The sequence below is a fragment of the Thalassophryne amazonica genome, chromosome 1 (assembly GCF_902500255.1).
Source record: "Thalassophryne amazonica chromosome 1, fThaAma1.1, whole genome shotgun sequence".
In the NCBI taxonomy this organism is placed as follows: domain Eukaryota; kingdom Metazoa; phylum Chordata; class Actinopteri; order Batrachoidiformes; family Batrachoididae; genus Thalassophryne; species Thalassophryne amazonica.
The window spans coordinates 8,276,689-8,300,404 of record NC_047103.1 but is presented as its reverse complement, the minus strand read 5'-3'; the positions used below and the strand labels follow the sequence as shown (position 1 = coordinate 8,300,404).

General features: G+C 41.2%; 1 protein-coding gene across 3 annotated transcripts in view; it reads left to right on the top strand.

The window, feature by feature from the left end:
- The window catches only part of sema5a (sema domain, seven thrombospondin repeats (type 1 and type 1-like), transmembrane domain (TM) and short cytoplasmic domain, (semaphorin) 5A), a 447,076-nt gene that overhangs the window by 323,301 nt on the left and 100,059 nt on the right, over nucleotides 1-23,716 (top strand). For all 3 annotated transcript variants that reach the window (XR_004557944.1, XR_004557932.1, XM_034159873.1), the window contains exon 16: nucleotides 16,984-17,209. Coding sequence is in view for 1 of the 3 variants with exons in the window: in XM_034159873.1 (XP_034015764.1) it covers nucleotides 16,984-17,209 (226 nt within the window). In the remaining 2 variants the exon portion in view is untranslated. The remainder of the gene's footprint in view (nucleotides 1-16,983; nucleotides 17,210-23,716) is intronic.

Here is a 23,716-nt window from a genome sequence, read left to right as displayed (position 1 = left end):
AGGTCAGTTTAACCAGCTTCATTAACCATAAGCAAGAGTTTTTGTTTGCCACTTTTGTTGATTCACAACAACTCCAACACTTTCAACATGCACGGGTTAGCCATTAGCATTAATCAGTTTGAGCATAAGAAGAGTTCATTAAAACGAACTGGTTTCAAACACACCATCAGAGCAAGTTTTATTTTTCACAGTTAAAGTTGATGCATATCCAGAGCTGCTTGCTAACAGTTTTGGTTTAACACAGTAGTTAGCATTTAACAGCCAGGTCACATTTAAAGGATGAGAGGAGGTCCTGGAAAAACACTAAGACTAAGCAAGATTTTGAACATACAGAAAAGTCTTCAGACCCCCCCCTCCAAGGCCATACCTCCAAAACACAAGTTTGAGCAGTGTCAGCTCACACGTACGGAGAACTGGATACGTTCTTCAGCTCACAACAAAACACCGAAATAACCTGCATGACTGCTCGTCAGCACCTTTACCCTGGGACCTTCTAAGCCAACAGCTGGAGCCAGTGTCCCGTCGAGAGGATGCACATGCTCATCTCCCGGTCGCGTTGTGTTCCCCTTCATCTAACGACAATATTCTGCTTTAAAGACAACATGTCTACATGCAAGGCTTTACTTTTTTAAATTGAAAAGACACATTACTGTATTTTTATGTAAAGACAAAACTTATGTGGGTTTTCTACTTTTCTTCAGTGGGTGCGCAGTTGCGCGGTGGAGCTCATCTCGAGGGGACGCAGTCACCCGTTGAGATGAGTTCCGCTACCAAAGAAAAGCCACGTAAGTTTTGTCTTTACATAAAAATACAGTAATAAGTGTCTTTTCAATTTTAAAAAAGTCAAGACTTGCATGTACACGCTGTCTTTAAAGCAGAATATTAGATGACGGGGAGATTGTCTCGACGGGGGAGTGCATCACAACACATCTAACTGTCGATTTGCGCTACGGAGAGGACAACTCGAAGGGGCAGCTCATCTCGACAGAACACCGGTCACGGCGCATCGCCACAGAGGAAATATGTTGGTCTGTGCAAGATGACTGGATGAGCTTTTTACAGCTCCGCGACTTCCACTGATGACGTTCATTTTTCACTGTGATGTCAAATGATGTCAAAATGATCTAATTACTTGTAGCTAGTTGCTATGAAATGATAAAGAGGATTTTAAGTAATGTAGCCCAAAAAATAAAGTTACAGAAGTGACCTTCTGCTATACCTTTGAACTATATTATGCAACGCTATGCTATTACACATAATCACTGTTATATATAGTTCTATATATAGATAGATGCTGTTTCATTGTTGACATGGAACTGGAACTGGAACTGGAACTGGTGCTGCAAACACACACTGTGTGAAATGCGCCCAGCAGACAACTGAACATTTCTTCGGCTCTTGTCATTTTTAACAGACAGATTTCAAGCGACAGTCACATTTGTGACTGTGATTAATGAGACCACGAACACGACAGCTTCAGGCTGTTGCTGCATCAGTGTCAATAAGTCAACTTTAATATCTTGTGACAAACGCCTTTGCTGAGAAATACATACATATTATGTATGTCACCAATATTCTGTTGTATTGCAGGGGAAAAAAAGGCATGTGTTGTCAGTTCCTCCTCTGTGTCTGCTTTTTCTCAGCCTATAACACTGTAAAAAAAATAAAAATCACAGAAAGGCCTGGAAACAGATTGGTGCTGCCTCGATCCATAACTCAGACGTGCATAAACTCATAAACACGCATTTACACGTGCATGTGCTTGCAGGAACGCACGAGTCGGTATCAACTTAAAGTATGACCCATGCACGTATGTGTGCACAGATTTCACGTACATGTGCGGTTGGTTTGTGCACAAACCATGCTGTCTGTTCACGGTGGGGGAAACCAGTGGTTGTTCTGTGTTCCACGTGCAGCTGCTCCTGGCTGGGAAACTGAGACGTAAAGAAATGAATGCAGCTTTAAAACAAATTTTTTATGACTTAGTTTTATGAGCGCATCATTTCAGCAGAGTGAGATAAAGTGTTTCTTTTCCTCAATGTTTTCAGAGTGAATCAGAGTTTAATTATTTTCTTTTTGTGCAGACACGTTTACAACAGCGGGCGTATAATGCATTCATAACACGACCTCCGACACACTTGGCACCGTTGAGATGGACTTCTTTCATTTGCTACTGTCATATGAGCTGCTTTTTCTCTCTTCTGGTTTATGGGCGAAGCTCGGCTGATGTTTGTTTTGCATTAATGCATTATTCAAAACATGTTAAAATTTGCCAATCCTGAAGAAAGCGGGACTGATGGTCTTTTTGTGCCATGTTTGGTATTCGCTGGCAGAGTTCTTGTAGCAAGGTTCTAGTTTTTGTCACTGCAGGACTTTGAACCTGTTTCACATTGTGAATCGGTATGGAGACCCTCCACCATATTTTAAAAAAATGCCTGTCAGCCAGAAACATGTTACACTTTCACCAAGGACAGGACGTCTTCATTTTTGCTCGCAGATTTTTTTATTATTATTTTTTTATAGGTTAGCAGGATTAAAAACTAATTCATCAATTTGGAGAAAATGAATTGAAATATGTGAAGCAGTGAATGTGTGTAAGAGGGCAGAGCCAAGATATTGTAAAGATTTTAAATTTGCAAGATACGAGGTCTATTAGATAATAAACCGACACTTTTATTTTTTTTTTTAACTATATGGATTTGAATGACGTGCGATTACACCAATCATGCTTGCACCCTCGTGCGCATGCGTGAGTTTTTTCACGCGTGTCGTGACGTCATTTCTCTGTGGGCAGGCCTTGAGTGAGATGTGGTCCCGCCCTCTCGGCTGAATTCCTTTGTTTCACACGCTGCTCGAGATGGCGCGCGTTGCTTTATCAAAATTTTTTCTGGACCTGTGAGGAATATCCGAGTGGACGCTATTCGAGAAATTTAGCTGGTTTTCAGTGAAAGGTTTAACAGCTGATGAGAGATTATGAGGTGTTTCTGTCGGTGTAAGGACTTCCCACGGAGCAGGACGTCGCGCAGCGCTTCCAGGCGCCGTCGTCGGCCTGTTTCGACCTGAAAACATCCTAATTTAAGGCTTAATTCACCCAGGACGTCGTGAGAGAACAGAGAAGATTCAGAAGAGGCCGGCATGAGGACTTTATGCGGACATTCCACTGTTTAAGGACATTTTGTAATGAAAGACGTGCGTGCAAATCTGTGTGCGCCGCGACAGGAAAAACACCTCCGTGTTGAAAACTATTTGTAAAATTCAGGCGGCTTTTGATGGCTTTCAACAAGTGAGTAACTGAGAAATTGTTTAACAGCTTGGGCATGTTCCAGCTTGCCCGTTAAGGTTTCCAACGGAGGTGTTTTTCCTGTCGCGACCCCCCGCGGTCGGGTCCGGCCCGACATGCGACTCTGCCCGCACGTTCTTTCATTACAAAATGTCCGTTAACAATGGAATGTCCGAATAAACTCCTCATGCCAACTTCTTCTGAAAGTTCTCTGTTCTCTGATGACTTACTGGGTCAACAGAGCCTGAAATGTGGAAGTTTTCATCTTGAAATGGCGAGACATTGCCGCCTCGAAGCGCAGATCGCCGTCAGGCGCCGTGGGCCATCCTTAAAGCAACACTACCAGACCAAAATCTCTCATCAGCCGTTAAAATTTTTACCGAAAACCAGCTGAATTTATCGAATGGTGTCCACTCAGTTGTGCCTTACAGTTTTTGAAAAAATTTTTATCAAACAGAGCAGCAGTCTCTAAGCCATTCCTAAACAATGAAAAAACGATGAGAGGGTGGGCGACTCCTCACTCAAAGACTGCCCACAGGCGAATGACGTAACCGACAGGCGTGAAAAAACTCTTGCATGCCCACGAGGGTTCAAGCATGTCTGATGTAATCACACGTGATTCAAATCCATATGGTTTTTGAAAAAAATAATAAGGTTGGATACTTTTCTAACAGACCTCTTAGTGTAAAACTAAGACTAAAATAACCTTTTAAATTATTATTAGTATAAATAATGTGTGATTCTTTGGCCTCAGAGTCAAGGGATCTTTCAGCAGCAGGAACTGTGAGACTAGTCAGATTTGAGGGAAAGATGAATGCAGCAATGTACAGAGACATCCTGGATAAAAACCTGCTCCAGAGCGCTTTTGACCTCAGACCTGGTGACGGTTCATCTTTCAGCAGGACAATGACCCTAAACACACAGCCAAGATATCCAAGGAGTGCCTTCAGGACAACTCTGTGAATGTCCTTGAGTGGTCCAGCCAGAGCCCAGACCTGAATCTGATTGAACATATCTGGAGAGATACATTTAGTCAGTTTTGAAATAAGGCTGTAACGACAAAATGTGGGGAAAGTAAAGCACTGTGAATACTTTTGTGAAATTCATTTTTCCTCAAAATTCTACACAATACCCCATAATGACAATGTGGAAAAAGTTGTTTTTTAAAGATTTTTGCAAATTTGTTAAAAAAAACAAACAACTAATCACATGTACATAAGTATTCACAGCTTTTGCTATGAAGCTCAGAATTGAGCTCAGCTGCATCCTGTTTCCACTGATCATCCTTGAGATGTTTCTATAGCTTAATTGGAGTCCACCTGAGGTAAATTCAGTTGATTGGACATGATTTGGAAAGACACACACCTGTCTACATATAAGATCAAGCTTCATGCTATGGGGATGTTTTTCAGCAGCAGGAACTGGGAGACTAGTCAGGATAGAGCGAAAGATGAATGCAGCAATGTGCAGAGACATCCTGGATAAAAACCTGCTCCAGAGCACTCTTGACCTCAGACTGGGGCAAGGGTTCATCTTTCAGCAGGACAATGACCCTAAACACACAGCCAAGATATCAAAGGAGTGGCTTCAGGACAACTCTATGAATGTCCTTGAGTGGTCCAGCCAGAACCCAGACCTGAATCTGATTGAACATATCTGGAGAGATACATTTAGTCAGTTTTGAAATAAGGCTGTAACCCACAAAATGTGGGGAAAGTAAATCATAGTAGAGAAGCTTGAATCTTCGACTGGACTGGGTTGCTTGACGCGAGGACGTTTTGCTTCAAATTGCAGAAGCTTCCTCAGCTAAAATTCTTTCTCTGGTAGTCTGAGTTCTGTCTTGACTCTTGTAGAGAAGAATAAACAGAAGCCAACAAAAGCTGGAGTTTTTTTTTTTTAATCTAACCAGACCCCTCCTACCGTGAGGCCGACTGCTATAGGCTAGTGACTAAACTCTTCTTCTTCTTCTTTGTCTTTCGGCTGTTCCCGTTAGGGGTCGCCACAGCAGATCAATCGTTTCCATCTCACCCTGTCCTCTGTATCTTCCTCTGTCACACCAACCACCTGCATGTCCTCCCTCAGCACATCCATGAACCTCGTCTTTGGTCTCCTTCTTCTCCTCCTGCCTGGTGGCTCCATCCTCAGCATCCTTCTCCCTATATACCCTGGGTCCCTCCTCTGCACATGTCCAAACCATCTCAATCTCGCCTCTCTGACTTTGTCTCCAAACTGTCCCACCTGAGCTGTCCCTCTGATATGTTCATTCCTAATCTTGTCCATTCTTGTCACTCCCACCTCCAGCTCTGCCTCCTGTCTTTTTGTTAGTGCCACTGTCTCTAAACCATACAACATAGCTGGTCTCACTACTGTTTTGTAAACTTTCCCCTTCACTCTTGCTGATATTCTTCGGTCACAAATCACTCTTGCCACCTTTCTCCACCCACTCCACCCTGCCTGTACTCTCTTCTTCACCTCTCTACCACACTCTCCATTACTTTGAACAGTTGACCCCAAATATTTAAACTCATCTACTTTCACCACTTCTACTCCTTGTAACTGCACTATTCCACTGGGCTCCCTCACATTCACACACATGTACTCAGTCTTGCTTCTACTGACTATCATTCCCCTTCTCTCCAAAGCATATCTCCACCTCTCCAGGCTAGACTCAACTTGCTCTCTACTCTCACTACAGATCACAATGTCATCTGCAAACATCATAGTCCATGGGGACTCCTGGCTAGTGACTAAACAATAGCTCTAATTAGCACTTATTGTGCTCTAGTTAGCACCCTCCTAATGACAGGGCAGCTGTCCCTCCTAATGATGGGACGGAAGCCTCTCCTGATGGCTCCCTTGACGACTCTCCTGATGACGTGAATGACTCATTACCATGAACAAAAGACTGAAACTGCTTTGACCTGAGTACCCCATTGTAAACAGGGGACAAAACGTGTCTCAGACCCCCTCCCCGGTTAAGGCTGGGTTTCAACTGTTTCACATAGAATGCTTCCTTGACATCCTGGATGAAAACCTGCTCCAGAGTGCTCTTGACCTCAGACTGGGTAACGGTTCATCTTTCAGCAGGACAATGACCCTAAACACACAGCCAAGATATCAAAGGAGTGGCTTCAGGACAACTGTATGAATGTCCTTGAGTGGTCCAGCCAGAGCCCAGACCTGAATCTGATTGAACATCTCTGGAGAGATCTGAAAATAGCTGTGCACCTACACTCCCTATCCAACCTGATGGAGCTTGAGAGGTGCTGTAAAGAGGAACTGCCTAAAGATAGGTGCACCAAGCTTGTGACATTATATTCAAGATGACTTGAGGCTGTAAATGCTGCCGAAGGTGTATCAACAAAGTATTGAGAAAAGGGTGTGAATACCTATGTGCTTGTGATTTTTGTTTTTATTTTTAATAAATTTACAAAAAATAAAAAAAAACTTATTTTTTTTTTTCATTTGTCATTATGGGGTGTTGTGTGTAGAATTTTGAGGGGGAAAATTAATTTACTCCATTTTGGAATAAGGCTGTAACATAACAAAGTGTGGACAAAATGGAGCGCTGTGAATACTTTCCGGATGCACTGTAGCTTTAAAGCCAGTAATTATCTCTTTAGCCCACTGCATCGACACTAATCCTCAGAGAGTACAGAGAGAAAACGCTTACCAGACAAGCCTCATTAAATATTTACACTATTTGGCCACCATCAACAACTCGCACTACAAACGTCCGCAGATCGTTTTTTGCCTCCATTCACACCAGGAGCTGCTTCTTCTGTCACAGTCGGCGGCCAGCTGCTGAGGTGGAATTCCTTCTTTTTGTTGTTTTTTTTGTTTTTTGGGTAATCACAGATTGTGGGCTAGTCTGTGGTGTGTGATGATATTAAATATTAATGTGTGGAGATGATTACTGCGAGAGACGAGAAGTATGGTGGAGGTGACACCCTCATTCATCACCGGTCCGAACAGAATCTAAATCCTCCCCGTGTTTTTAACCTTGGTACCTCAGGGGAGAGAGAAGGAGAGCGAGATGAAAGAGAGATAGAGATAGAGAGAAGTGGGCAAAATGAGTTTGTGGGAAAACAAGGTGGAAGAAATTAAAAAAAAAACAGACAGATGGTAAGAGAGGAGCGGCGTAACGTCTGGAGCTGATCTGTCGGCGGCCGAGCGACAGGCTGACGAATGTGTTGAAAGGATCTCTTATCTTATTTTGTCAAGGTCTGGCAGTCGCTCAAGGCCTATTCAGCATAAATAAACAAGTAGTGAGGAAAATGGCAGCCATCCGACTTCCTGTAATGCGAGTTATGGCGTCATTTACGACGCACATATCACCTCCGAGGTTATTTAGCCAGGCGCGGAAGGAGTCGGCCTTCATATTACCCAGCAATTATCTCTGTGAAAGCAGCTCTCCACGAGTCTCCTTCACTGTCCAAAGAGAAATATTGGCTCTCACCATCATCAGTGACACGAGTAGGAACAAGGCCAGTGAAGTGCCGCCTTCATTTCCATGACAACAACAATTAAAGCAGCATCAGATTTTTTTTTTTTTTTTTACATTTTTTCATGGTTCACAACACTGAAAAAAACAATCCTCCTAAAAATAAGACAAACATCCTTAAATTTGATCATGTTTTCTTGTTTTGCGCTAGTTTAGCTTGGCTAGAATTCTTAAAGCTAGTTTATGAATTTTGCCATTTTAAGGCCGTAATCTGCTTTCTTAATTGCAGTTCCGTGCAGGTTTTGTCCAGATTTTCCGGTTTGTCTGTTGTGTTGATCAGCACACGGTTCTGTTAGTAATGACAAATGTGAAGCTGTTGACAGTGAATAGAAATGGATGAATTTAAGATTAAATTTGTATTATTTCTTGAATTCTTAAACTGAGAATTTGTGTAAATTGAAGACCAATTTACACAAATTCTCAGTTTCAGTCTCAGTTCTCTGTTAAAATAAAATAAAAAAAAATCTCGTTCCACTGCTGGGATTTCATGCAAACAGATGTTGTAGCTTGAAACTGGAACTTTCTCACTCACTATTAGCTGTAATGTTTTATTAAGACAAACTTAGACATATTTTCTGAAAATGAGATTATTTTTCGTGTGTAAAACTTAATGGTGGGGGACGAGGTCTTGCCCCAAGTGAAGGCGTTCAAGTACCTCGTGGTCTTGTTCACGAGCGGAGCCAAAAGGCGAAGCACGTGCATGGGCATGCTGACCTCACAGTGGAAATACATAAAAACACATATCGCCTTTGCAACGGGCAGCGGCGACCACGTCAGCGTGCACAACATCACGCAGGCTGCCTCGTGTGAAAAGCTCCGTCTGATTATGTGAACACGCAGCTGGCGAGTGCACTGTTACGTCCGCCACGTGAGTTATGGGCCATATGATGTGGTGTCCTTTGGCGCGCCTCTTGCAGCACTGGCTGATGTGTGCACGATATGAGTGCATGGCTTTATTCGTCAGTCCATCAGTTTGTTTACGTCCATGACATGGGTCATGTAAAGAGGAACAGGAGTTTTGTCCATTGTTACATACAGAAATTAAATATTAGAAACTGCTGTGTTTTCCTTTTTGTTTTTCTTCTTTTGTTTACAGTGACAGCAGATTCATGACCAGTTATATGATTGTGTTGCATTTAACCAGTACATTCATTGTTCCTATAATGTTCTGAATCTGTACTCTCACATTATTCTGTGCTTACATATTTTCATTGATTTCTCTACATATGTCCAGCATCTAATTGCTCCGTTGCTGAGGGTGCACGATGTCGGGTCACACTGTCCACATGCTCGCAGTGTGTTCGTGCACACTCATGCATGTGCATGAAACAGTTGCCACGGTATCGTTCACGCATGTCCGACTGTATGTTCCTCCCGACAGCAGGTGGAATTTTTCACAGCTCTCCAATTCGTTTTTTGTCGTGGTTGTTTGTCCTGCTTCTTCTTTTTTTTCACCCAACTTCGTGTGTATGTATGAAGGGGCCATTAGAAATAGGGCGAGAAGATCAGTCATCCGTGGGGAGCTCGGAGTAGAGCCGCTGCTCCTTCGTGTTGAAAAGAGCCAGCTGGGGTGGTTTGGCATCTGGTGAGGATGCCTCCTGGGTGCCTCCTTAGGGAGGTGTTCAGGCACGTCCATCTGGGAGGAGACCTCGGGAAAGACCCAGGACTAGGTGGACAGATTATATCTCCACAGTGGGCTGGGAACGTCTCGGGATCCTCCAGTCAGAGGTGGTCAGTGTGGCCCGGGAGAGAGAAGTCTGGGCTCCCCTGCTGGAGCTGTTGCTCCCACAATCCGATCCTGGATAAGCAGTGGAATATGTATGTTATGTATGAATGTATGTATGTATAAAGAACTTGATTGTCAGACTTATTTTTTATTTAGGCAAAAAATAAGAACAATTTCCCAGAAACAATTGGTAGCACCTTGGTTTGCAGTGAAGACTGAAACAGCTTACGTGCAAACTTGAAAAAAAACAAACAAAACAACAACAATAAATAAATAAACTAGATGTGTAAAATTTCCCTGAAAATTTATTCAAGCAGCATTAAAGGGGTTTTAGAGAGACTTTCTTGCCTAGTCCTACTGCTACCCTTCATACTATTGTGCAAGTATTTATACCCCCCCCCCCCCCCCACACACACACACACACTTTTTTCCTCTCCCTTCATCCCTGCTTCTTTTTTCCTTGGTTATAAATTAAACTCGATCAATGACCTTTTCTGCCCGGCTTGTTTGCGTCTTTCCGTGTTCAGCAAGTGGTGTAATGGGAGTGTATCTGTATTCAGTGTGCACCAGCAGAACGCCACACGCGGTTCATCCAACTAGTTATGGCAAGAGTTAACCGGGGGGGGGGGGGGGGTGTGCTTGGGTTGCTGATGCAGTGATTTTAAACCAGACAGATCCAGAACCAGGAGGCATGACGGAAGCTTTGAACAAAGACCGCTGTTTTCCTCATAAAAGAAGCTGTTTAATTTCATATCACTCACTGTACAAAAATTCAATAGTCATTGTTTTGTTCATTGTTGTGCTTTTGAAATGCAGCAGAAATGCCTGACTGAGCCTGTCGTGCTTAATTACTACTTTAATGATTAGCGATTATCACAGCAGAATCACCTGCATGCACAGGATTACGTGCTCGGCATGAAAAAGCTGCAGCTCAATGATGGAAATGTGTTCCGTGTGGTGGTTCTGGACGGGCTGAGCCCGTTTCCTCACTCCAAAATGAGACAAGCCTCTAGTCGAGCTGTTTTGGGCGGTCCGACTCCAAGCACACGAGTCAGTCACGTGACATACCAACATGCCATCATACATTGCCTCCACAGTGCAGCTTTTATTAGTTTTTCTTGTTTTATAGCAAATTTAAATAATTCAGACATTATCTTGCACGATGTATAATACAGATATGATCTATAATATCTGCTATAAAAATCTGGTATGTCTGCCTGGGAGATAAAACAAGCTGTAGGCGGTACACCCGTTTGGACTTTAATTTCAGAGTCCATTTAAGCTCTTATCAAATGCTTGATCTTACTTCCACACTGCTGCAGGTCTGCGTCGCTGCTGGCTAACGCCCACTGCCTCATGTCAGTCCATCGTCTGTGTTGTGCAGTTTGATTTAATCGTAACAAAATAAAGAAGACAACTAAGGAGTTCAAAAATTAAAAAAAACAGCTGGCTTCTTCTTCTGGGCTTCTTTTATATGTATGTATGTATGTAGGGCTGCCCCCAGTGGTGAGCAAACGGCAAGCAGATGCCGTGCCGACATGCTGCAACACGGTAGTAAAATTTCAGAAGTCCATGTTCTTTTATGAAATATATACTTGTCAGAATCCATAATAAGCTTTTAAGTTTTCAGTCCCTACTGCTTGTAGAGGACATCACAACTCCAAGAACTGACCTCACTCAGGGCTTTTCAACTTATTGTAAAGGGATGGGAGATTCTGTTGCAACATGGTGGCTTATTCGTGGGAAGGTTATGGGATCGCTTCCCGCCCTTTCTGTGCACAGTTTGCATGTTCTGCTTGTGTCTGTGTGGGTTTCCTCCGGGCACCCCAGTTTCCTCCCACAATCAAAAAACATGCTGTGGAACATCTTCCAGGGACAACAGATGGAATTTAGCCCATAGCTATAATCTGGCTTGTTTACTTAAACTAGTGCTGTCCCTTCACAAATAAATAAAAGTTGGAGTTTGGAACTGTGTATTTTTAATTGTTGGATTATTTGTAGGCCTGCTGAGCTGCTTTTGTGTGTTATGTTTTGTTTTGTTGCGTGATGTTTTGTACTAATTTTTTTGTACATTTTCTGAACTGTGACAGTGTCTTGACCAGGCCCCAGAGATCTTGTAATCACAACCAGACTCCAATGGTTAAATATAGGTTAAATAAAAAAAAAAAAAAAATTAAAGTATCACCACTGAATCGTATCGTATATGTAGATACATATCGCATTGTTTTATAAGGGAGAGATGCTCACCCTGAGCTCATACTGTACACACGATTGTTTCATTGTTCGGGCAGTTGTTGCTTGGTGTTATGAAGTCCTGAACACAGTTCTAGCTAGAACCATTTTAGTGCCGGGTGAATTACGTGATCACGGCTCACGGCCGGGGGTGCAGGGGCCCCCGGCAGGAGTCAAGAGGGCAAAGCCCCCTGAAGCTATTGGGTTTTATACCTCTAAAATGTTATTGGCAAGCCCTATTTTAACCAATTTTGACTGGTTTTAGATGCATTGAAAGCAAGAATAATAGACAAAAAAAAATTACATTTATGTTGTAATATTTGTAATACCAAAGTTATTTTTAAAATGTTTCTGTCAAAGTCTAAATTAATAAAATAAATAACATTGAAAAGGTTAAAAACACATTAATATTTGATGGGCATATAGCATTTGCTCTCTTTTCTTCTTCTTTAATCCAGTGAAGGAGGCAGAGTTTTTCTATTGTGACAGTTTTTTTTCCAACATACAGGTGTATGCAAATGTTTGGGCACCCCTGATCATTTTCATGATTTTCTTTTATAAATCATTGGTTGTCTGGATCAGAAATTGCAGTTAAATATATCATATAGCAGATGAACACAGTGATGTTTGAGAAGTGAAATGAAGTTTATAGGATTTACAGAAAGTGTGCAATAATTCTTTAAACAAAATTAGGCAGGTGCATAAATTTGGGCACCCCAGCAGAAAAAAAGACATCAATATTTAGTAGATCCTCCTTTTGCAGAAATAACTGCCTCTAAATGCTTCCTATAGCTTCCACTGAGAGTCTGGATTCTGGGTGAATGTATTTTGGACCATTCTTCTTTACAAAACATCTCAGGTTTGTTGGTTTCCCAGCATGGACAGCCCGCTTAAAATCACACCACACATTTTCAATAATATTCAGGTCTGGGGACTGAGATGGCCATTCCAGAATGGTGTACTTGTTCCTCTGCATGAATGCCTTAGTAGATTTTGAGCAGTGTTTAGAGTTGTCGTCTTGTTGAAAGATCCAGCCCCGGCGCAACTTCAACTTTGTCACTGATTAATGAACATTGTTCTCAAGAATTGAATCTGCTGATATTGAATGGAATCCATGTGACCCTCAACTTTAACAAGATTCCCAGTACCTGCACTGGCCACACAGCATGATGGAACCACCTCCAAATTTTACTGTAGGTAGCAAGTGTTTTTCTTGGAATGCTGTGTTTTTTTTCAGCCATGCATACTTCCCATTGTTATGTCCAAATAGCTCAATTTCATCAGTTTCATCAGTCCACAGCACCTTATTCCAAAATGAAGCTGGCTTGTCCAAATGTGCTTTAGCATACCTCAAGCGACTATTTGTGTTGTGTACGCAGAAAAGGCTTCCTCTGCATTACAGCATCTCCTTGTGCAAAGTGCGCTGTATAGTTGAACGATGCACGGAGACACTATCAATCAATCAATCAATCAATTTTTTTATATAGCGCCAAATCACAACAAACAGTTGCCCCAAGGCGCTTTATATTGTAAGGCAAGGCCATACAATAATTATGTAAAACCCCAACGGTCAAAACGACCCCCTGTGAGCAAGCACTTGGCTACAGTGGGAAGGAAAAACTCCCTTTTAACAGGAAGAAACCTCCAGCAGAACCAGGCTCAGGGAGGGGCAGTCTTCTGCTGGGACTGGTTGGGGCTGAGGGAGAGAACCAGGAAAAAGACATGCTGTGGAGGGGAGCAGAGATCGATCACTAATGATTAAATGCAGAGTGGTGCATACAGAGCAAAAAGAGAAAGAAACAGTGCATCATGGGAACCCCCCAGCAGTCTACGTCTATAGCAGCATAACTAAGGGATGGTTCAGGGTCACCCGATCCAGCCCTAACTATAAGCTTTAGCAAAAAGGAAAGTTTTAAGCCTAATCTTAAAAGTAGAGAGGGTGTCTGTCTCCCTGATCTGAATTGGGAGCTGGTATCTGCAGCAAGATCATGTTGTAGGTCTTTGGAGCAGGTCTGTGGGTTGACTATGACTGTTCTCACCATCCTTTGTTTCTGCTTATGAGATTTTTCTTGGCCTGCCACTTCGGGCCTTAACTAGTACTGTGCCTGTGTTCTTCCATTTCCTCACTGTGTTCCTCACAGTGGAAACTGACAGCTGAAATCTCTGAGAAAGCTTTTTGTATCCTTCCCCTAAACCATGATGTTGAACAGTCATTATTTTCGGGTCATTTGAGAGTTGTTTAGAGGCTCCCATGTTGCCACTCATTAGAATAGATGCAAAGAGGGGAAACATTTGCAAATGGCCACCTTAAATACCCTTTCTCATGATTGGATTCACCTGTGTAGGGTCAAGGGTCAAGGACCTTACCAAACCAATTTTGTGTTCCAATAATTAGTGCTACATGTATTCAAATCAATAAAATGACAAGGGTGCCCAAATTTATGCACCTACCCAATTTTGTTTAAATAATTATGGCACACTTTCTGTAAATACTAAAAACTTCATTTCACTTCTCAAATATCAGTGTGTTTGTCTGCTATATGATATATTTAGCTGAAATTTCTGATCCAGACAACCAATGATTTATAAAGGAAAATCATGAAAATTATCAGGGATGCCCAAACTTTTACATACAACTGTATTTGAGTGGGATTGCATTGCTGAATGAGCACCCCCCAGTGCGTGCTCTCTCCTCCTCCCCCTCCTCCCCCTCGCTATCACCGTTCCTCCGAGCTTTTTGGAAAAAGGAGCCTTTAAACTGCAAAATAAACCTTAACCGTCTGAATGTATCAACACCTACCAACACTGGCACTCTGGATTATTTTAATGAAACATTTTAATGGAGTTTTTTTCCTTTAAGTCAGAGCGGATTGAGACGCACAGCGTCTCCGCTCTGATCTGTTTTAAGTGCTGAAAGCAGCTGACTGCTGATCTTTCTGCCATTTGCGGCTGAGATGAGAAATGAGAAAATGAGAAATATATTTGTTATTTCTTTAATTATTTGGTTGAAATTGCAAAATAAAACAAAGTATGACACTATAAGTTGAATAAGCCTTTTCACACTCTGGGAATGCATATGCACGACCAGGTTGGTTCAAAGGTCAAGAGGTGTAAAAACATAAACAGATGCTCGGTCGGTCAGTGACAGCATCAGTCAAACAACTGTCTAAATCCATAATAAACATAATTTTACAGATACTTATAAGAAGGAGCGAAAATGCAGCTGTTTTACCAAGACATTACAATATAAATATTATAAATATGTAATTGCCTTTGAGATTATCCCAAACGTGTTCTTCACTCCACAAGCGCACAAGACAAGCTGCTGGAGAAAATTTCTCTGTGCTTCCAGAGCGATTAGAGATGGTTTTATCAGCCAGTCTCTGAGATCAAATGATTAATCCGCTACGAAATAATTATTTTATATAATGCAGCGGCATTGTGCAGGTTAAATGTGCCGCAGTGCCATCGAGTCATGCAGCTCGTATCATCCAGCCAGCCGGACTTGAGTTCAGATATTGGGTCGGAGAATGATTTGCCGTCATCTTCTTTTAAATGGGCAGCGTAATCTGTCGCCTTGCTCTGTTGTGATACAAATCAGTGTGTTTTATCCCCCCTGTGTTCATTATTCATTCATCCAAATCACAGACACATGTGCCTATAAGCCTAATAAATGACACAGAACATGCAGGGAAATGGACCAGGCAGTTACTCCGTGAATATTTACTAGAGACACCATTCAGCTGCCATTCACCAGCCAGATCCATGATTAATTTTACTTTATTCTTCACAAATAATTTATTTCACACTCTCGGAAATGCAAACGTAGTGCACAAGATTTATAGAGGTCTCCAAAAGTGAAACAGCGATCAGCTGATTCTATGTTCCCGAGTAGACTCTGTCTGTGTCGGCAGTGGGTCGAGTCGGGCAAAACCTGAATTTTCAGTTCGTGTGCAGCATGAAATCTTCCAAGGAATCAACGCTCCAATGGGAAAAATAATCAAAGTTTCTGTCATTCTTGCTGCCCACACAGTCAGTCATGATGCCTCGAGACTGCACTTTACACCTCTTGCTCTTTGACCTCGCTTATTGGTACATTTTTTGGAAAATCCGTGCCGGGCGGGAGAGGAAATTTGAACCTGAGAGCCGTGAGGAAATTTGCAGTGCTATTTGCAATTTGCAATGCCTAATATCGACGTCCATCATGTCATTGTTTACATATATATATAAAATTCATTATGGATATACTTTGAATTTTGAAATTCTTTGTCCAACAACACAGCAATAATTCAGTGGATTTTATCATCTGCTGTGATGTCATCTTACATTATATATATATATATATATATATATATATATATATATATATATATATATATATATATATATATATATATATATATAAAAAGCTCAGACATATGTATGTGTGTGGGTGTGTACGCACTCGTATGTCCACCCGTTGTGTAATATGTAATGACAATCATCAAAACAATCACACAGAGTCTATAATGGATTTGGCAAGTCCACCTGCCGCCAGTGTCCAAATACTTGTGGACTTGATACATTGCATTTGCTACCGGGGGCATTTAAAGCCTGTGGTATGTCATGATTTCCTTGGTTACCATGACAACCATGTGGAGCATCACATGAAAACCATGTTGATCCCGTTGCCACATTAGGTGCTAATGTCAAAGAGATAAAAAAAAAAGTATTGATGAGTGAACAGGATTGAAGTTGTTAGTTCCATTGTTGCAGAGCAACCGTGTAAAGAAGTAAAAACAAGGGCAACTCACCATAGCAACTGGAGAAAAATTCAAATGAATTCAATTAGATTAAATTATCCTATATATATATATATATATATATATATATATATATATATATATATATATATATCACCACGTGGAGATTTTAAACACTGATCTTGTTTTCATTTGTCTTTTCCCTCCATTTCATCTCATACTTTATTCTTCCTTTCCAGAGCATTGCTGCTCTCCCCAGACACCTATAACCCCCCCCCCCCCCCATTACTTACATTTATTCATCATTTATTTTATCTGACTTGACTTTTATTGCTTTTATGACTATTTTATTATTTTTATTGTTGGCTGTTTGTTACATTTTCTGTGACTTTTATTGTTGCCCGGTGAAGTTTCGTTGTATTTAATGATACAGTGACCGTAAACCATCTGTGTGTCTTTCCTGTTGGCGTAACGACGGGTTCTGCCTTTGTCACTGCAGGAGTATCAGTCGTGCAACACCCTGCCCTGTCCTGAATTGAAGAAGACCACACCGTGGACGCCGTGGACTCCGGTCAACATCTCTGACAACGGCGGGCACTACGAGCAGCGTTTCCGTTACACCTGCAAGGCTCGCATCCCGGACCCCAGCCTGCTGGAAGTGGGCCGGCAGAGGATCGAGATGAGGTACTGCTCCAGCGACGGATCCACCGGCTGCTCCACTGACGGTGAGCGAGCACGAGTTCCCCTCTACAGTCTCAGTCTCTGTATGTTTCTGTCTTATCTCACTCCAAACGCATTCCTGGATGCCTGCAGAAGAGATTTTAACCTTCTCACCTCAAATATTCCTTTTTCCTGCTCGTCTGTTCTTCATCAGAAATGATAGGAAAAGTTTTCTCTCTGCCCTGCAGAGTCAAAGAGAGCGCTGCCTCCATCGGCTCTTGATCCTGTTCTCCTCGAATTTATCAAAGTGCCAGACGTATTAATGAACTTCCAGTCCACAAAGCCGATCAGCAGTTTACCACTAATTCTTGCACTCCCACGCTGCCTTTCACACACACTCACATATGCTTGAAGACGCGGTGAAGCAGCTGCCTGCAAACAGACACGAGTGTAATTCTGTGGATAGTCTCCTCTTACACATCTTCCTCGTGGTTCCCTTCAGTTGGGGCGCCGCACGGTGTCAACCAGCCGCTCCCCCGGCGAATTAAAGTCTGTAAATGAAATACAAGCAGCCCGCTAATTGACAAATTGTTTGTGTTATCAAGTGGAAGGACCCATATTAGAGGGGGGTGCGGGCGGATGGCGCAACACCACAGAACAACGCAGCAGTTAAACGTTGTTTATGGTGTTTACTCGGAGGGTTTTCTTGTGTGGGTTCAGAGTAAATGTTGGCGAGGCTTCTGTCACTTTGAGTTTCTGTCTGGGTGGTCTGTCCCCACACAGAAATGACAACAGTTAGCTTGATGCCGTGTGTCGGAGGAACCAGAGATGCTTCTCAACTCGTTTGATTCTCATTACCTCGGCCACGGTGGCGATGGTTTCCCTTCTGTTTGTCTATAATGCAAAAAAAAAAAAAAAACCATGCTCAATCAATTTTCTTGAAACCTGGTGAAATGATGGTTTGCCAACCAAGGAAGAAACCAGGATCCCCCCCCCCCCCCCCCACTTTCTTTAACATTGTGAGACGGGCATTTTTCATTTTTCAACATTTATGTGAGTTTCTCAAGAGATAAAGTACATATCTTTATGAAAAGTTAACCATATTATGCCATGCTAATATCCATATTATATCTTGCTGTCTGTTATGTGTCGGACGCAGCTCGGAGAACCGACCAGCGTTTGAAGGACCCAGTATGAAATAAGCAGAGCACGGTACAAAGGCTAACTGAATTTAATACATAACAGTGATACAAAACATAACAAAAGAAAGTGCGGTCTGGCGTGGTGTGCTCCCAGCAGCGCTAACGGTCTGGAGCCAGAAGCTGTTCGGACCCAAGGACCCCGCCGACACCCCCCAGGTGGCCGCAACAAACCGAGTCTGTGAAAGAAGGAACCATTATGTGAGTCTACACTCTACACACAGAGAGAACACTTAAAGGTGTACCAACAGCAAACACTTCCTGGCTTGATTACTAATCAGCTTCCCAACCTGCAGGCATGGAACATCCAGTTCACAAAACTCCACTGCAGTGGAAGCCGATACATGACTAACATACAGCTCAATATAAAAAGGTGTGAGGGACACCACATTTACTGACTGTATAAATGTTAGTCACAAAATCTAACATACCTCAGGAAGTGTGCTGACGAGCGTGAGACCTCACCCCCTCCTCTTTCACAGACCGTGCATCAAACCCTGGACGTTCTCTGCATCCACTGATGATGAGATGGCTCCCGAGACGACGATCTCACCCGTCTGGTCACAAGGTCGAGTCTCTGGCAAATACACACTGTATACTCCAGTCTTAAATGCCACCATGTTCCAATCCATATAGATGCACCTCAGCTGTGAGTCCTGACGAGCCGCAGGTGATCAGGGTGAGGTCCTGATAACCTCAGCAACACAGCCACTCAGTCCCAAATGCAAACCACCTGGAAGGAGAAACAAAGGACAGAAACAAAAAGGCAGCCAGGCCCCCCCAGCCATATAACACTGTCTTTATGTACAGAGCATCTGGAAAGTGTTTGCAGCGCTTCACTTTTTCCACATTTTGTTATGTAACAGCCTTTTTAGTAGTGGACCTACCTGAGAAATGGAGGCACATCATTTAGGAGGCGATAACTCAACTGTTCTAGATTAATATGACCCCAATGAACACATTGGCATATGTGCCAAAATCTCTATCAGGACGAACAGCCTGAAAATGACCACGCCCTTTTAAAAAAACGCCCTTATAAAAAAATGACCACACCCTTATAAAAAATGACCACACCCTTGTAAATAATGACAACGTCCTTATAAAAAATGACAACATCCTTATAAAATTTTCCACACCTTTATAAAAAAATGACCATGCCCATTTAAAAAATGACAACACCCTTATAAAAAATGACAACGCCCTTATAAAAAAATGACCACACCCTTATAAAAATGACCACGCCTTTAATGAAATGACAACGCCCTTATAAAAAATGACCACACCCTTGTAAAAAATGACAACGCCCTTATAATAAATGACTAAACCCTTATAAAAAATGACAACACCCTTATAAAACAATGATCACGCCTTTATTGAAATGACAGCACCCTTATAAAAAATGATCATGCCTTTATTGAAATGACAACGCCCTTATAAAAAATGATCACGCCTTTATTGAAATGACAACACCCTTATAAAAAATGATCACACCTTTATTGAAATGACAACACCCTTATAAAAAATGATCACGCCTTTATTGAAATGACAACACCCTTATAAAAAATGACAACGCCGTTATAATAAATGACTACACCCTTATAAAAAATGACAGCACCCTTATAAAACAATGATCACGCCTTTATTGAAATGACAACACCCTTATAAAAAATGACAACGCCCTTATAATAAATGACTACACCCTTATAAAAAATGACAACACCCTTATAAAAAATGATCACGCTTTTATTGAAATGACAACACCCTTATAAAAAATGACAATGCCCTTATAATAAATGACTACACCCTTATAAAAAATGACAACACCCTTATAAAACAATGATCACGCCTTTATTGAAATGACAACACCCTTATAAAAAATGACAACGCCCTTATAATAAATGACTACACCCTTATAAAAAATGACAACACCCTTATAAAACAATGATCACGCCTTTATTGAAATGACAGCACCCTTATAAAAAATGACAACGCCCTTATAATAAATGACCACACCCTTGTAAAAAAATGACAACGCCCTTATAATAAATGACTAAACCCTTATAAAAAATGACAACACCCTTATAAAACAATGATCACGCCTTTATTGAAATGACAGCACCCTTATAAAAAATGATCATGCCTTTATTGAAATGACAACGCCCTTATAAAAAATGATCACGCCTTTATTGAAATGACAACACCCTTATAAAAAATGATCACGCCTTTATTGAAATGACAACACCCTTATAAAAAATGACAACGCCGTTATAATAAATGACTACACCCTTATAAAAAATGACAACACCCTTATAAAACAATGATCACGCCTTTATTGAAATGACAACACCCTTATAAAAAATGACAACGCCCTTATAATAAATGACTACACCCTTATAAAAAATGACAACACCCTTATAAAAAATGATCACGCTTTTATTGAAATGACAACACCCTTATAAAAAATGACAATGCCCTTATAATAAATGACTACACCCTTATAAAAAATGACAACACCCTTATAAAACAATGATCACGCCTTTATTGAAATGACAACACCCTTATAAAAAATGACAACGCCCTTATAATAAATGACTACACCCTTATAAAAAATGACAACACCCTTATAAAACAATGATCACGCCTTTATTGAAATGACAGCACCCTTATAAAAAATGACAACGCCCTTATAATAAATGACTACACCCTTATAAAAAATGACAACACCCTTATAAAACAATGATCACGCCTTTATTGAAATGACAGCACCCTTATAAAAAATGATCACGCCTTTATTGAAATGACAATGCCTTTATAAAAAATGATCACGCCTTTATTGAAATGACAACACCCTTATAAAAAATGATCACACCTTTATTGAAATGACAACACCCTTATAAAAAATGACAACGCCCTTATAAAAAAATGACCACACCTTTATTGAAATGACTGTTGTGTGGGCCGCTGAAGAGGAGGTACTGCTGGCCCATCACCAGAGGGCGCCCTGCTTGAAGTGCGGGCTTTGGGCACGAGAGGGCGCTGCCACCTCCTAGGAGCAGCCAGGAGTGACAGCTGTCACACATCAATCATCAATCACCACATCCCATAAAAGCCGGGCAACTCCACCTCCCTGCTGAGAAATCGTCTACCCGTCAGGTAAACTGCTCAGCCTGCAAAAACATTACAGTAGTAACGTCTTAACTTCTGTGTGTGTAATCCCTAACTATGCAGACAAACCTTTTGTACGCTAAGGAGTAGTCGTTGTGTTTGGGGAGTTGGCGTACTCCGCTCCTCGGTTGTGGACTGCTAGTGTGACATCAGGATCTGCATTTATTTCGGGAGTATTGTGATTAAGAGGTGGAGGTGTTTCCCACCCTTGTACTGACTGTTTGCTGGGTGTTCACGCACCCACCATCACCTGTCTGTTCTTCCTGCCAGCAGTACCAGATCTGACAGTCGGAGACAGTGGCCACCTGGGGACTCAGCGCTTGGTGGCTCTGGTGTGCTCCAGATCCGCTGGCAGTGGAAAGCGTGTGGGATCCGGCTCTTCTCTGGACAGGCGTCTTCTATCCTCGAGCCTGCCCACACGTCACCTTGTATTATTGACTGCTATTCTAAATTGTATTTGTCTGTTTTTCTGTTGTGCACATTCACAACATTAAATTGTTGTATTTTATTGTCCGTTCATTTACGCCCCCTGTTGTGGGTCTGTGTCCCTACACTTTCCCTTATAAAAAATGACAACGCCCCTATAAAAATGACCACACCCTTATAAAAAATGACAACGCCTTTATTGAAATGACAACGCCCTTATAAAAAATTATCACACCCTTATAAAAATGACAACGCCTTTATTGAAATGACAATGCCCTTAGAAAAAATGATCACGCCTTTATTGAAATGACAACGCCCTTACAAAAAATGACAACACCCTTATAAAAAATGACAACACCCTTGTAAAAAATGACAACGCCTTTATTGAAATGACAACGCCCTTATAAAAAATGACCACACCCTTATAAAAAATGACAACGCCTTTATTGAAATGACAATGCCCTTAGAAAAAATGATCAGGCCTTTATTGAAATGACAACACCCTTATAGAAAATGACAACACCCTTATAAAAAATGACAACACCCTTGTAAAAAATGACAACGCCTTTATTGAAATGACAATGCCCTTATAAAAAATGACCACACCCTTATAAAAAATGACAACGCCTTTATTGAAATGACAATGCCCTTAGAAAAAATGATCACGCCTTTATTGAAATGACAACGCCCTTATAAAAAATGATCACACCCTTATAAAAATGACAACGCCTTTATTGAAATGACAATGCCCTTAGAAAAAATGATCACGCCTTTATTGAAATGACAACGCCCTTACAAAAAATGACAACACCCTTATAAAAAATGACAACACCCTTGTAAAAAATGACAACGCCTTTATTGAAATGACAACGCCCTTATAAAAAATGACCACACCCTTATAAAAAATGACAACGCCTTTATTGAAATGACAATGCCCTTAGAAAAAATGATCAGGCCTTTATTGAAATGACAACACCCTTATAGAAAATGACAACACCCTTATAAAAAATGACAACACCCTTGTAAAAAATGACAACGCCTTTATTGAAATGACAACGCCCTTATAAAAAATGACCACACCCTTATAAAAAATGACAACGCCTTTATTGAAATGACAATGCCCTTAGAAAAAATGATCACGCCTTTATTGAAATGACAATGCCCTTATAAAAAATGACAACACCCTTATAAAAAATGACAACACCCTTGTAAAAATTGACAACGCCTTTATTGAAATGACAACGCCCTTATAAAAAATGACCACACCCTTATAAAAAATGACAACGCCTTTATTGAAATGACAGTGCCCTTAGAAAAAATGATCACGCCTTTATTGAAATGACAACACCCTTATAAAAAATGATCACGCCTTTATTGAAATGATAACGCCCTTATAAAAAATGACCACACCTTTATAAAAAATGACAACGCCTTTATTGAAATGACAATGCCCTTATAAAAAATGACCACACCCTTATAAAAAATGACAACACCCTTATAAAAAATGACAATGCCTTTTTTGAAATGACAACGCCCTTATAAAAGTTGACCACACCCTTATAAAAAATGACAATGTCTTTTTTGAAATGACAATGCCCTTATAAAAAATGACAACACCCTTATAAAAAATGACAATGTCTTTATTGAAATGATAACGCCCTTATAAAAAATGACCACACCCTTATAAAAAATGACAACGCCTTTATTGAAATGACAATGCCCTTATAAAAAATGACCACACCCTTATAAAAAATGACAACACCCTTATAAAAAATGACAATG